The following is a 12,656-nucleotide window of genomic DNA, read 5'->3' as shown; positions in this document are numbered from 1 at the left end:
ATACCTCCACATCGCAAGCAGATTTGTAAAATCCCAACCAGAATATGTATACAATTATGCATGTCCACCTAGCAGCACAATTAACCACTAAAATTGTGTGGCGAGAGATGCGTCAGAGGATGTTTTTCTGTGTAGTGGCAGGTACCTGCTGAGTGCCTTGAGATGAGAGGGAAAGAGGTAGAGCTCTTTCTACTGTGGGTCATAAAGTTTGCTAGCTCCGTCACGTTACTGTGTGATGTTATTAAATAAAGAAGAAGCTGCATGTAGTTAGAGAGCTGCATTATGAATAACATGGGCATAAATAAGTCATTCCTAATAAAGATTTTTCTTTCTGTTTGCAGCTAGGGATAAGTCTGAGAGAGCTTTTGGCATGGGCTTTGTGAAGTTGATGAATGCAGATGGAACCACACTGCAAGATGGCAAACACAATTTGATTGTTTATAAGGTAGCTTGGGCGTTGGCAGTCTTCACTTTCGTTTAACTAATCAAAACAACTCTTGGCTGACTTTTTTCGTAGCAATGTAAACATCATAATTGCAGAGATTTTTAGTAATTCTTCTAGGATAATAGGACAGTCATTTTTTTTATTTATTTTTTTTTAATAAGTCACCCTCAGCTCTGCTCTCACTGGTGGGTTTTCTGACTGCAAGTACACAAATCTGGTACATCTTTGTATGTATCTGTATAGAGCATTTTTCCTCTAATATCATTCACCTAGACAGCATTCAGCAAACAGGCCTGGTGAACGCCTGCTTTGGAGGGATCAGTGTGCGATGGTGAAAAAGACCTGGTGTCTTTAATCACAGTGAGAGGAAAAAGTTAATTGATTGCAGTAGAAAGCTATGAAATGAGGGGTGTGGGGAAAAAACCCTCCCAAACTCTATGGCTTGAATCACTCTGAAAAGAGGTTAGTTCATTGGCAGTATGGGCAGCTTCTGTTCCCTAAAGTTAGAGACCCAAACAGACGATGTGAGTAAACAACAATAGACATAAAAAGGTGTTTAAAGCCCTCTGTGCTGTCCCGGCGTTGAAGTGTCTGCAGAGGAGAACGGCAGGAGGTCAGCTGAGGTGTGCTGGGTGTGAGATAACCCTTGTCTTTGCTGTGTTCAACCAACAGGGTGATAACAAGAAAATGGAAGATGCTAAATGCTATTTAACTCTTCCTTGTACCAAAACCGAGATGGAAGAGAAGGAGGCCCCCTCTGGGAAAAATCTGCACCATCTAGCCAACTTCACACCCACTAAAGACAGTACAAAAGACAGCTTCCAGATTGCCACTTTGATCTGCTCCACCAAACTTACCCAGAATGGTAGGTCTTGCAGTAGCAGCCTAGCGGCATCGTGCTGTATATTTGAAGTAAAGAGGGCGCTTTCTTTATGCAATTTTTTTTTGGCACTGCAGCACGTGTGGGCAGAGCGCTTTAGCTGTAATCTTGCTGTTTGGTGTGTCAATGGCAGCCCAATCCCAGCATTGTCGGCATCATGTTGCCAGTACAAGCTACAGAGGTTTATGAAACCACTAGATACCATGCCACGTGAATATTTTATCCAAACTACCAATGTTAAATCTAACAGGTTTGTTGGCGTGTATAGAAATGTCACCTGTCAGTGATGGTGTATATGTGTTTTCAGAATCCTTTATGTTTAAGGTTAATTATTTTCTTTCCTCTGCCTGTTAAGAATGTAGCAGTTAGTTAGAACTGAGCTCTTCAGGGTGCTGTTATGCATTAATTCCGCTCTGCATGCTGCCAAAGTGCTCAAAATGAAGGACGGTGTATGTATGTGAATGAACGCAGTAGGCGTTGGTAAATGATGTGAGATTTCCAGTAGCTCTGGAAGGCTCTGGGTATAATGTACTCTCTGGCTTTGGGGAAGAAGCACGTGATAATGACACCAGCTGTGGCTCCATCACGGTGTAGCTGTGTAGCTGCTGGGAGATGGGCATGAGCTCTTCTGTCGCAGTTTGAGCTTGGCCAGTTAGCGTCAGGTCAGTGCCGTACTGATACATCCATGTGCGTGGGGACTGAACCTGACTTCCGTTATCCTGTCCGATGTGCAGGCCAAGCATGTTTGCATCGTTCTGCCCTCCTGCAGTAACCTCTGTTTCTGAATGTGGCATTCTTTGTCACGGCTGTTAAGTTTTACAGGTATTCTTACATCTGAAGACACAAAATGAATTTAGTTTCAGAACAGAGACGATATGTACATATTTCATTGTCGTGGAAGATGAGTGTGAAACCTGACAGACTCCTTTAAAAGCTTCAGCTGTAGTTTGTAAATAAACTTGAGGTCCTGGGATGTCCCAGAACTGTGATAAACAGCTCTGCAGCTTAATGTCATTTAAACAAGAGGTTTCAATTTTAACTTTAAGAACCATCTCCAAGAGGCTGCTCTAAAGTAAACACAAGCTTTAGTAAGAAAAGCTATGCACGGTAATGAAATTCCTAGCTTGAGATGCCTTCTCTTGAGTGAATGAGAAGCCTGCAAAATTGTCTACCAAATGCCTTGCGTTATCAAATTACACCAGGGTTTCCATTCTAGCAAAACTTAACTTTCTTGCCAAGACAAAAGAACCATTTCAAGATTATATTCTGTACCTCAGTGTGACTTTTCCTTGTAAGCTGATTCTAAAAATAACCTCTAGTACTTGTTCTGTATTGTTCTGCAGCCGTTAAGTCAGCTGCATTGTTACAATCTGATTCTAATTGCTGGTGTTCTGTCCTTGCTAGTTGACCTGCTGGGTTTGTTGAACTGGCGTTCTAACTCTCAGAACATAGCTCACAACCTGAGGAAGCTAATGGAGGTGGAAGGAGGAGAAATTGTAAAGGTATGCATAGAGATTTGAGTCTCCTTGTTATGCAAACACTTAAGTATGTGCTTGGTGTTGACCTTGAAGGGTTGTAATTGTGTTGTACCCAAAAGCTCACTGTATAGGCCAGGAGAGGCTGTTCTAGCTGCTGAGCTGCAGGAGAACAAAAGGTATACTTTGGCCCAAGAGCTCTCATTAGTGGAATTCACCGGAATTCCAGAAGTTAAATGTTACCAGGATCAGGGAGATAGTGGTGACTTTATTTTCCCCTGTCTCCTTAGGAAATACAAGATACATTCAAAGCCTTACTTTGAATTTTCAGTAGTGGCCCTGGGCCTCCTTTGTGAACAGGGACATGCTGTGGATCTGGGAAGAGAGTGCAGAGGAGGCCCAAAGAGCTTATAGTCAGAGTATTGTGAGGAATAGACCTGACATGTGGGGAAGTGCCACAGAAAGTACTCTGCTGAAGGATTTAGGAGGCGAGGCATCCTGTGGGGTTCCAAGTGTGGATCTTTTGGGATTATGCAAGGGCATGGTTTTACTTAACTGCTGAACAACTAAAGTAAATTCTGTGTCATTGCAAACCGGTCATCCTGTAAAATCTCATGCCTTAGCACAGTGTACGGGGTTGATTTGTCCCAGTGCAAGCTTAAACTATATGGACAGAATTCAGTGTATTCAGTAGGTCTCTTGCTAGGTAAAAAGGCAATAGGACAGAAAAGCGGGGCCATTTAGAGCTGGTAAGAAAAGATCTTCCTTGCTATAGGGAGGGAGAATAGCGTGGTGATCATGACAAGCATGTGAATTAATACAGGACTTAGATCCCTTTTTAAATGTTCTTTCATGGACAGCTTTTACAGTTCAACTGGGCTAGGCCGGAAGGGGAAAAAGGATCCAAAAAAGTAGGCTCTTGTGCAGGATTCCAGAAGCAGTTGTCTTTTCCCACCCTTTTACTATTCTTTTTTCCCCCCTCTAGTTTTTGCAAGACACCCTTGATGCACTTTTCAACATAATGATGGAAATGTCAGAAAATGAAACCTATGACTTCCTTGTGTTTGATGCACTGGTGAGTGAGTCTTCGCTTGTGGATTTAGAGTATTTTTTTTTCAGCCACATTTTCAGTCTGTTTCTGGTGCCCCCGTTAGATGAGTGATTGCTATTTTGCTCTGAGAAATAAATTATATTTAAACACTTCTTAAGGCATTTTCAGGAGCTCACACTGAGATACTCATTGAGGTTTTCAGTAACCACAGTGAAAACAGTAATAAACATTTACGTAATTTATAGTAGTTTATTCAGATAACATCTTTAAGGCTACAGAAGAGAAAAGCGGTGTTATCTATCTGCAGCACAAAGTGAAATGATTTGTTCAGGGTCATGGTGGTGGAGGACTTGTGGCTGTGGTGGCATCGGGACCTATGCACCCTAAATCCTAGTCGGGTACTTAAGCAGTGGGGATGAAGACTCCTCTGAACCTTGATAGAAGAGACATAATGACTGAGTAAAAGACTTCACAAGTTTTCTGCATCTTTGGAGAGGTTGCTTAGTATGTGTGTGAAAAGCACAGGCTTTGGCGTGCAGTGCAGTAACAGAGCTGTGTGCTTCGTGCTGAGGAACGAATACATACTTGAGAGTTCAAGAAGAAATGTGAAGTCAGATGTCTCCAGCTGACGTTGGCTGGAGGAGTGAATACAGGAGGACAGAATGTCCTGGCTCTAATACCTGTCATTGTACTAAGAGGACTGAGTGTTTGCTATGAGTATAAATCATCAGAATCTCAAGTTCTAGCTTGAAAAAAATAATTTCTTAGCTTTGAAAAAGGGCCTTCATCTCTGTGCCTGTTTAACCTGTGCTAGGACAGTGTCACGTAAAGGCTGCGAGTGGTGTCGCTTCCTGCATCACCGTTGCTGCTTTGAGAAGTAGCTCCCCTTATCTCTAATCCACGTGCTGCTATGACCTGCCTTCCCTCTGAGCAGTGGTGTAGTCACACACACTGCAGTGTTTAGTCACTATTAGAATACGAATAACACTATTTGTAGCATTAATGCTATTAGAAAAACAAACAAAAACTATGACCCAGCAAAATAAATGACATGCAATTAGAGACAGTTATGGTCCAGTTAGTTAGAGGTTGTGCAGCTCTGTACATCTGTTTCCTTTTGAATCTTTGGCAGGTATTTATTATTTCTTTGATCGGAGACATCAAGTTCCAGCATTTCAACCCTGTACTTGAAACTTATATTTACAAGCACTTCAGTGCAACCCTGGCATATGTGTAAGTATTGGTAACCGCAGACCCACGGGCTGTCGTGCACACAGACTCTCCCTGGTACTTCCAGTAAACTACACTAATGCAATACAGGCAGCTTAGACCAGGCAAGAGTGTTCCACCCTATTCTTCTCTGCTTTCGGGAGGGAAAGAAACCCTGTAATTACTCTTTTTACCCTGTAAAAAATGTCGGTTGTGAGAATTCCTTCTGTAAGGAAAAGACACCGCTATCACAGAAAATCCTGTATCAGGCTGTGTGATTCGGACTCTCTTTTGACCTGTAGCCCTCTGTGTGTGTTTGTGTTGTAAAAGCATCTTCATGTTTTCCAGCCTGATTTCCTATTGAAAACAGGTTTAATGCAGCCAGTCTGCATATATTTATATCTCCCTTAAAGCTTTTGAGTGGTTTTCTGCTAAAAGATTGGCGGGGTGGGGTAGGAGTGGTGGTTATGGGTATATGCAGAAGGAAATGGAAAATCTCGTAAGTCGGTATGTGGTGGAGGGGTGGAAATTGATGAAGGAACACAAATTCGTAAGAAATCTGGTCTGATAGGTATCGCTGCTCTCGGAACTGTTTTGGCTTGCCGGTATCTGCCTCAACCTTTTCAATCCACCCCAAAAGTACTTTGAGCAGAAGAAAGTTTGAAATGGTCTGTATGCTTTGTACTCTGTGCTGCGATTTTAGGGCTATGTTTGAACAGGGAGTAGAAGCAGAACCATACGTGGCTGAAATGACATAAGACGCTGTGGTTGATGGTAGCAGAGATAAGAATGATGTTCACTTTCACTGTCTGCCTACCACCAGGCAGGCTGAGGAGGCCACAGACTTCAGAAAAGGGTTAAATGTATGTCATGGTGGGTTTTAAACACACATGCTGCATGAGGTTACGCTTACATACTGAAACTCTCTGACATAGACCGTCATTTGTTTAGAAGAAATTTGGAATTCTTCACATTTGGATGTGTGGGTCTGGAGAGTGGGAGTAATTCTATTTCCCTGGAGCATTTTCATCGGTGGAACTCAAAGCAGTTTAAAAAAAATTCAGCTCACAACCGTTAGTCCTGTTTTATCAGGGAAGGAAGAAGCTGATGCATAGAATTTATTTAGGGACACGTGAAAACTTAGTTTCTTTCAGTCAACCTGTTGACTTCATGTGCTTAAAAATGAGGTATTTGTTTAAGTGCTATAGCTTGTCATGGCTTACGTGCCCAAGGATAGCCAGGAAGTGGGTGGAGAAGCCAGGAACAACACCCAGATCTCTTGACTTTCCAGCTTGACCTGGTGTCCCTCAGCCCGACGGTCATTACGCTCATGGTAACTGGCAACTAAAAAGCTAAAACTGAGGCCAATAGGGAGGGCAAACCCAGAAACCAAACTCCTTTTCCCCTCTAAAAATCTCTTCTTATATTTACTGGCATGCATGGATTCCTAGTCCTGAGTATCCAGCCCCTTTTGATGGCTGTCAGCCTACAGGTAATTCTGTGAGGAAACAGGGTTCCACAAAGCTCTGATGTCCCCATCTCCTGGATTGCTTTCTTCTTACCTGCCCCAGGCACACAAGCACTGCCTGCATATGATTTCCTTTCCTTCTTCCCTGTAACCTATGGAAGAATCATAATTCTTGTTTCTCTTCACTGTAAATAAACTTTTGTCTGATTAATGAGCAAACTGTATCTTAGCTTTGTTGTTCCCTTGCCTTTCTTTCCAGGCAGTGTGTTATCTGCATAATGCCAAGTGGGCTCTAATATTATATAGCGTCCTTCGTGTGCTCCGCATGCCAGGATTTGACAGAGCAGGGAATTGGATGCTGGCAGGGTGGGAAATAGAGCAAGCGAGTGCAAAAGCTGCTGTATACTTGGCTATCACACACCGCTTTGGGTGCTACCAGTTGTTTAAGGAAGAGAAGAGGATTTTGCCTGAATATTAGCTGCCATAGCTCACTCAGAGGGTCCCGATCTTCTGATTCGGCAGAGACTAGATGGCAAATACTCATAGTGTGTTTATGCCACTTGTGTCCTCAGTTCTAGAAGCACTCAGTAAGTATTGCTTCGGAAGAATTCTGTGCCCCACGCATCAGAATGCTAACATGTGGAGAAGGTGTCAGTCCACTTCCAGTAGTAATGGGTTTTCCAGCTTCCTGAACACTTCATTTTAGGAAAAAAGAAAAGCAGATTAAGAAGCTGGAATTTGTAGACTTTTCTGAGAATTGATGAACTAGTTATGAAAATCTGGCATCCCATGAAGCCCAATTTTTCATAAGGAAATAGGCTATGAAGAGGAACCTCTGTCTGTTATCTATTTGTTAGGCTGTAGTTCCTCTCTGGGATAAGGAAGCTGGACTTACACCAAAACTTAACTGCGTCTATGTTTATTCTCCTTTTTGTTTTATTTCCAAAGGAAGCTCACCAAAGTACTGAACTGTTATGTGGGAAACGCTGATGACTCCAGCAAGACAGAATTGCTATTTGCTGCTCTGAAAGCCTTGAAGTACCTGTTCCGATTCATTGTTCAGTCACGAATATTGTACCTGAGGTGAGACCAAGGTCATTGCTGTCCTTGTGTCTCCTTTTGGAAGCTGTCAGAGTTCCTTCCAGTTAACACCACTGGGGGGAAATTCTTCGGCATATCTGCTATCCTTGAATTATTAAAAGTATTTTTCTACCTTTTGTCTACAGGGGGAGAAAATAAGTTGAGTAAAAATTGAAATACCTAATTTGAAGAGGAGAATCCTTTTAGTCACCCGTAGCATGCTATAAGCAGCATACGGTAGTGCTGAAAAGGGACCTGTTATTTATTAAAAAAATTAATGCGCAGAGTGACTTCCTCGTTTTAAGAAATAAATGCACACACAGGGTTAAATATTAGGTGAGGTGAAGCTGACGTGTCCAGTTAGGGCATGGTCCACGACAGCGGTTTTACCGTAGCCCCAAAACATGTTTCTGAAGATCTACAGTGAATGTTTGGAATCCTTTCTTCATGTTCATTCAGGCTTTTTTGTTTAATACAGAATGAGCTACTTATTTTTTGGAACCCAAGCAGAATTTGATGTGATGGCAATTTAAGAAGTGCAGCTTTTTCCTTGTAACAGATTTCACCAGGAAATTACTGCAGAATCCCCAATGCCATTTTTACACTCAAGCCTTTGTAGAAGGAGATTGTGTTACGATGTTGTTCCACAGGATAAAATCGTATTTCAGCTGCTGTGACACTGTTGGCCTGGATTTATGTGTATAACTGTCTCTTTCTGTTCTTTGTAGGTTTTATGGGAAAAGTGAAGATGGGGATGAATTTAATGATGCAATACGCAAGCTGTTCCTCTCCTTCAATGTCCTCATGGACCGGCCTTTAGAGGAGGCTGTCAAGATTAAGGTATGCATAACTTTCAGGGAGAGATAATATCTTTTATTAGATCAACTGATACAGTTGGGGGATAAGGGGGAGGCAGAAAAAGGGCAAGCTTTGAGGCACGTAAAACCCATTGAGATGAGTCACACCAGCTCTGAATGTCTGTTGTAATGAACTGTGTGTGGCAGGAAAGGAATATTTAAACCCCAGAGTTTATCAAATAAAGCTAGGAGAGCTGTGGCCTTGCTGAAAACCCTTCAGCACTTGCTAGGATGAGAGCTGGCAACCAATGAAGATGCAATCTACTGCGGTGTGGAAGATACTTCAACCAGTAACATCATGCTTGAGGGTGTCGGAGGTAGAAATGTTAAACCACTGCAAAAATCAATGTAGTGCCGGCAATGAAAGTAATAAAAACCCCGAATCGTTTCTAAATGTATCTTAGATTTTATATTTGTTTTTTCTGGTGTCAACTCGATTACGAACTTTCTGTGTATGCTCTGAGGAGGAGCGGAGCAGCCGTGCAATGAGGCTGCTGAGTTGCTAAAGGCAATGAGGCCTTGAGATTGCTTTCTTCCTTTCAGTTCTTCTAACCAACATGCTTTTCTCTCTTTGAAGGAAAGATTGATTCTGAACTTCCAATAAGCAATTGGGTGATTTAAAGCCCAACTTTGATTCTCAGTATCTGCTGCCAGCAGCCATAGAACATCACCGAGAGACCTTTAGTTGCTGTTGCATCTAGTTGTCTGGATGCTGCATTTCTCAAAGCCATATACTCGTACCTAGAGAACTGCTACTGTGGCTGTGGGCATGCTAAAGTATGCAGAACACCAAGTCAATTTAACTGACTAGTGCTTTTTACGTCAGGCTATAAGGAGCTTAATCCCTGGAACGGCAGAACGTTTGCAAAAGCTAAAGAACTTGGCTATGAATCCTTCCTCCTTCAGCTCTTCCACTCAGCACTGCAGATGGGTCGTTGCTGGAGGCTCTTCGGGTGCATAAATTTGATCTTAAGCCAGTTCTCTGCAGGTGTCTGCATATTTGCTCTTGACAAAAGCTAGGTTTGCCATGTGAGCTATGGGCATCATTGTTGAGACTTTGCACCCTTTTAGAATGAACTAGCTACTCTAACTCCATTTCCATGTGTGTTTTATGTCCTGGTTTGTTTTTTTTTTTTCTTGCAGGGTGCAGCTTTAAAGTATTTGCCAAGCATCATAAATGATGTCAAACTAGTGTTTGACCCTGTTGAGCTCAGGTAACCATATTAAATTTGTTTGTCCTCTAAACCCAGCTCATGTATTGGGAAGAATTTTGCAAACTTTCCTAAAAACAGCCACTCTGAGTGTGACCTGATGATGCACGTACTGTCCATGAATTTGAGGAAGCGCTTGCAGGGCTTTAAAGAAAGTCATTTTAGTTCCAAGGAATCTGTGCATCTCAGCTGCTCTTTTCTTAGGCACTTTGAGATTTTACTGAAGGATAAAGGAGGACTGGGGAGTGATATGTGGAAATTTTTTGCAAGTTTCCACCAATTCTTAGTGATTGCTGCTGAGGTAAAGCAAAATGTGTGACAAAGGCATAGCCTTGGTCAGGAAAGCAACAGTAGAATTTATTCAGGAAATTCACAGCACTGTGGATTTCTGTTCTTTAGCGTTCATATCTTTGCCCAGAACCTCCCAGCCATGCCTCCTCCTTCTGACACAAATAATTTGCTCATAAACAGTGGACAGACAGCAAATGTACATGGAATTTAATTTAATGGAATCTCAGATTGAAGTGAGTCATCACTCTTGATGAAAGGGGCATCTGGAAGGATACACTCTTGCCACTGTATATAGCAGTGTTTCAAGTTTCAGTAGTGGTCTGCTGAAGCTTTGCAAAATTCTGCTTTCATTTTGTGTGAAAGTAAGTATGATTGTCTCATGCTGGCACCGGAGGGCAGGTAGTATTGTCTATGTATAAGCTTTTGTGATATATCTAGTGTGTCTTGGGATGCAAGCTTCGTTTTAAGCAGTTTAAGCCTGCAGTTTCTGAATACTGTTCAGTTTTACTAAAAAACTGCTGCAGAGTTTCTTGTAAATAAGTTCGAGCTCCATAGTAATTTGCTTGGAGATCACTTCCAGCTGATACCCACCCGGTGACAAAACTGCTTGACCTGCCCAGGTGCAGGACAGCATCGGTGCGGGGTGGAATCACATTGGGTGAAGATGCTGACCATCTGCTTACTTTGTGGTTTGCACACTAGTGTCCTCTTCAGCAAGTTTATCCAAAGTATTCCCGACAACCAGTTAGTTCGCCAGAAGCTGAACTGCATGACCAAGATAGTCGAGAGTGATCTGTTTAAACAGTCTGGTAAGTAGCGAATTGAAGTCTCTGAATTCTGCACGGGGCCGCGCACCCTTAAAAACAAAAGTGTCTTTCCAGTTCGCATGTACTGTACATCAATCATCAGTGGTAGTCTGCCGTTACATCCATCTTTAGAAATATTCCTTGCCATGGAACAACTGAAACTTTTTGCTGTTCAGTCTCTATACAATGCCTCATACTGTGGGATCCTGATCCAGCGTGTTGATTTAGGAAGAGGCAGAAGGTGAGAGTGCACTATTTGATGCAGTACATATAATTAGAGGTTATTTATGATCGTCTTTAATCTGTTAGTGGTAACTCGAGTGGATTTAAGCATGTTTTGGTGTCTAGGATAAAGTCATGAGCAGAAAGCTACTGCGTGGTACCCATGCATAGTGAGTGCTGAAGAACTCTGAGACCAACAAGATGTGGTACTCTGTTTCGTTTTTTAGAATGCAGAGATGCTCTTCTGCCGCTACTAATAGATCAGCTGAGTGGCCAGCTGGATGACAATTCAAGCAAGCCCGACCATGAGGCCTGCTCACAGCTACTTAGCAGTGTTCTTGAAGTCCTGGATCGGAAAGATGTGGTGAGCGTGAACTGCGGAGGGTGTAAATTAAGGTTTAATTCTTCTTTTGAGAAGTTAAGGCAAAGAAATGTTCTCAACTTATGCTCTGAAGAATTACGAAGTTCTGATGTTTACAGCAATCGTGTTGCATTGCCATGTAGTTCTTTGAATCTCTTTGCACGTGAAGTAGCTATGTCTGAAAAGGAGCCGTGAAAGGCTGAATTAGTGGTTATCACTACAGTACAAAGCAAATTCCTTTCCTTTCCAGGGACCAAAATGTTATTCCCAGTTACTTTGGTGGCTTGTTGGAGCAAGTCATAGAAGTATTTGGTTTCGTGTTTTCTCTTCTGTGCAACAGGGACAACAATCATCAGTCAGTCAGGAGAATACAGTTATTTGCCACATTAGTCGTGGAAATTGGTTCTAAGTTGCTGTGAAAAGAACAGTTTGAACTGCGGAGCTGTTGAGGGAAAACAAAGCCAAATCAAAGCGCCAGCTTCGGTTTAGCTATGCAGGATGAACTAATGAAGCTGGTGTAGATCAATCATGTTAGCTCTCCACTAAGTGTATACCTCCAGTATTCGAATCGATTGCTCGTGTGTTTTAAATCTCCTTTTTCGCATCCTGTAATACCAATTAACCACTGTCAGGGCAGTCCTCTTGCACAGGGAGCGCTCTCTAGAGCAATATACATTAAGAATTGTCTCAAATTTTCCTTACTGAATATCCCCAGGGGCCCACCGCTGTGCACATCCAGCTGATCATGGAACGCCTGCTAAGGAGAATAAACCGCACGGTGATTGGAATGAGCAGACAGTCTCCGCACATTGTGAGAGCCTTTTACTTGCTTCAGTTATTACTTTACCATTTGTTATAGTGGAATTTGTTCTCCTGGGAGATTTCAGCGTGTAGCAGTGGTTTATGAAATCATCTTTCCGTTTCCTGCAGGGCTTCTGTGCCACTAAAACATGGCTTTTGGTGGTTTTCTGAGGCCAGGTATTAGGATACAAATTGTCCTCTTCCAGCAGCAGTTTGAACTGAGTCACAGTTGGCTTGGCTGTGATTTCAAGTTCCTTTGGGCTCTTGTGCACAGAGAATTTGGTTTCGGTGCAGTTCCTAATACGCAAAGAGTCTTTGCTGAAAAAATACTCTTTTGTCACCTTGGCTGAACGGGATTAAATGCTGAAGGATGAGGCATCTCTAAGGGGCATTTCTGTGTGGCACCCTAGAAGGTAGAAGCAAGTTGGGAAGTTTTAATTTGCCACATACAGGAAGATGGAAAAATCAAGAGCTGGGTGTATATAGCAATACCTTCGTT

At 42.4% G+C, this 12,656-nt stretch overlaps 1 protein-coding gene across 2 annotated transcripts in view; it reads left to right on the top strand.

Moving 5' to 3' along the window:
• The window catches only part of DOCK5 (dedicator of cytokinesis 5), an 85,486-nt gene that overhangs the window by 38,800 nt on the left and 34,030 nt on the right, over positions 1 to 12,656 (top strand). For both annotated transcript variants that reach the window (XR_010074000.1, XM_063358574.1), the window contains exons 17-27: positions 342 to 445; positions 1,118 to 1,310; positions 2,730 to 2,827; positions 3,786 to 3,875; positions 4,984 to 5,084; positions 7,477 to 7,611; positions 8,337 to 8,448; positions 9,609 to 9,679; positions 10,670 to 10,776; positions 11,223 to 11,359; positions 12,072 to 12,167. Coding sequence is in view for 1 of the 2 variants with exons in the window: in XM_063358574.1 (XP_063214644.1) it covers positions 342 to 445; positions 1,118 to 1,310; positions 2,730 to 2,827; positions 3,786 to 3,875; positions 4,984 to 5,084; positions 7,477 to 7,611; positions 8,337 to 8,448; positions 9,609 to 9,679; positions 10,670 to 10,776; positions 11,223 to 11,359; positions 12,072 to 12,167 (1,244 nt within the window). In the remaining variant the exon portion in view is untranslated. The remainder of the gene's footprint in view (positions 1 to 341; positions 446 to 1,117; positions 1,311 to 2,729; positions 2,828 to 3,785; positions 3,876 to 4,983; positions 5,085 to 7,476; positions 7,612 to 8,336; positions 8,449 to 9,608; positions 9,680 to 10,669; positions 10,777 to 11,222; positions 11,360 to 12,071; positions 12,168 to 12,656) is intronic.

This window comes from Chroicocephalus ridibundus, chromosome 23 (genome assembly GCF_963924245.1).
Source record: "Chroicocephalus ridibundus chromosome 23, bChrRid1.1, whole genome shotgun sequence".
Classification (NCBI taxonomy): Eukaryota; Metazoa; Chordata; class Aves; order Charadriiformes; family Laridae; genus Chroicocephalus; species Chroicocephalus ridibundus.
The sequence above is the reverse complement of the archived record's forward strand: the minus strand, read 5'-3'. Positions and strand labels throughout refer to the sequence as shown.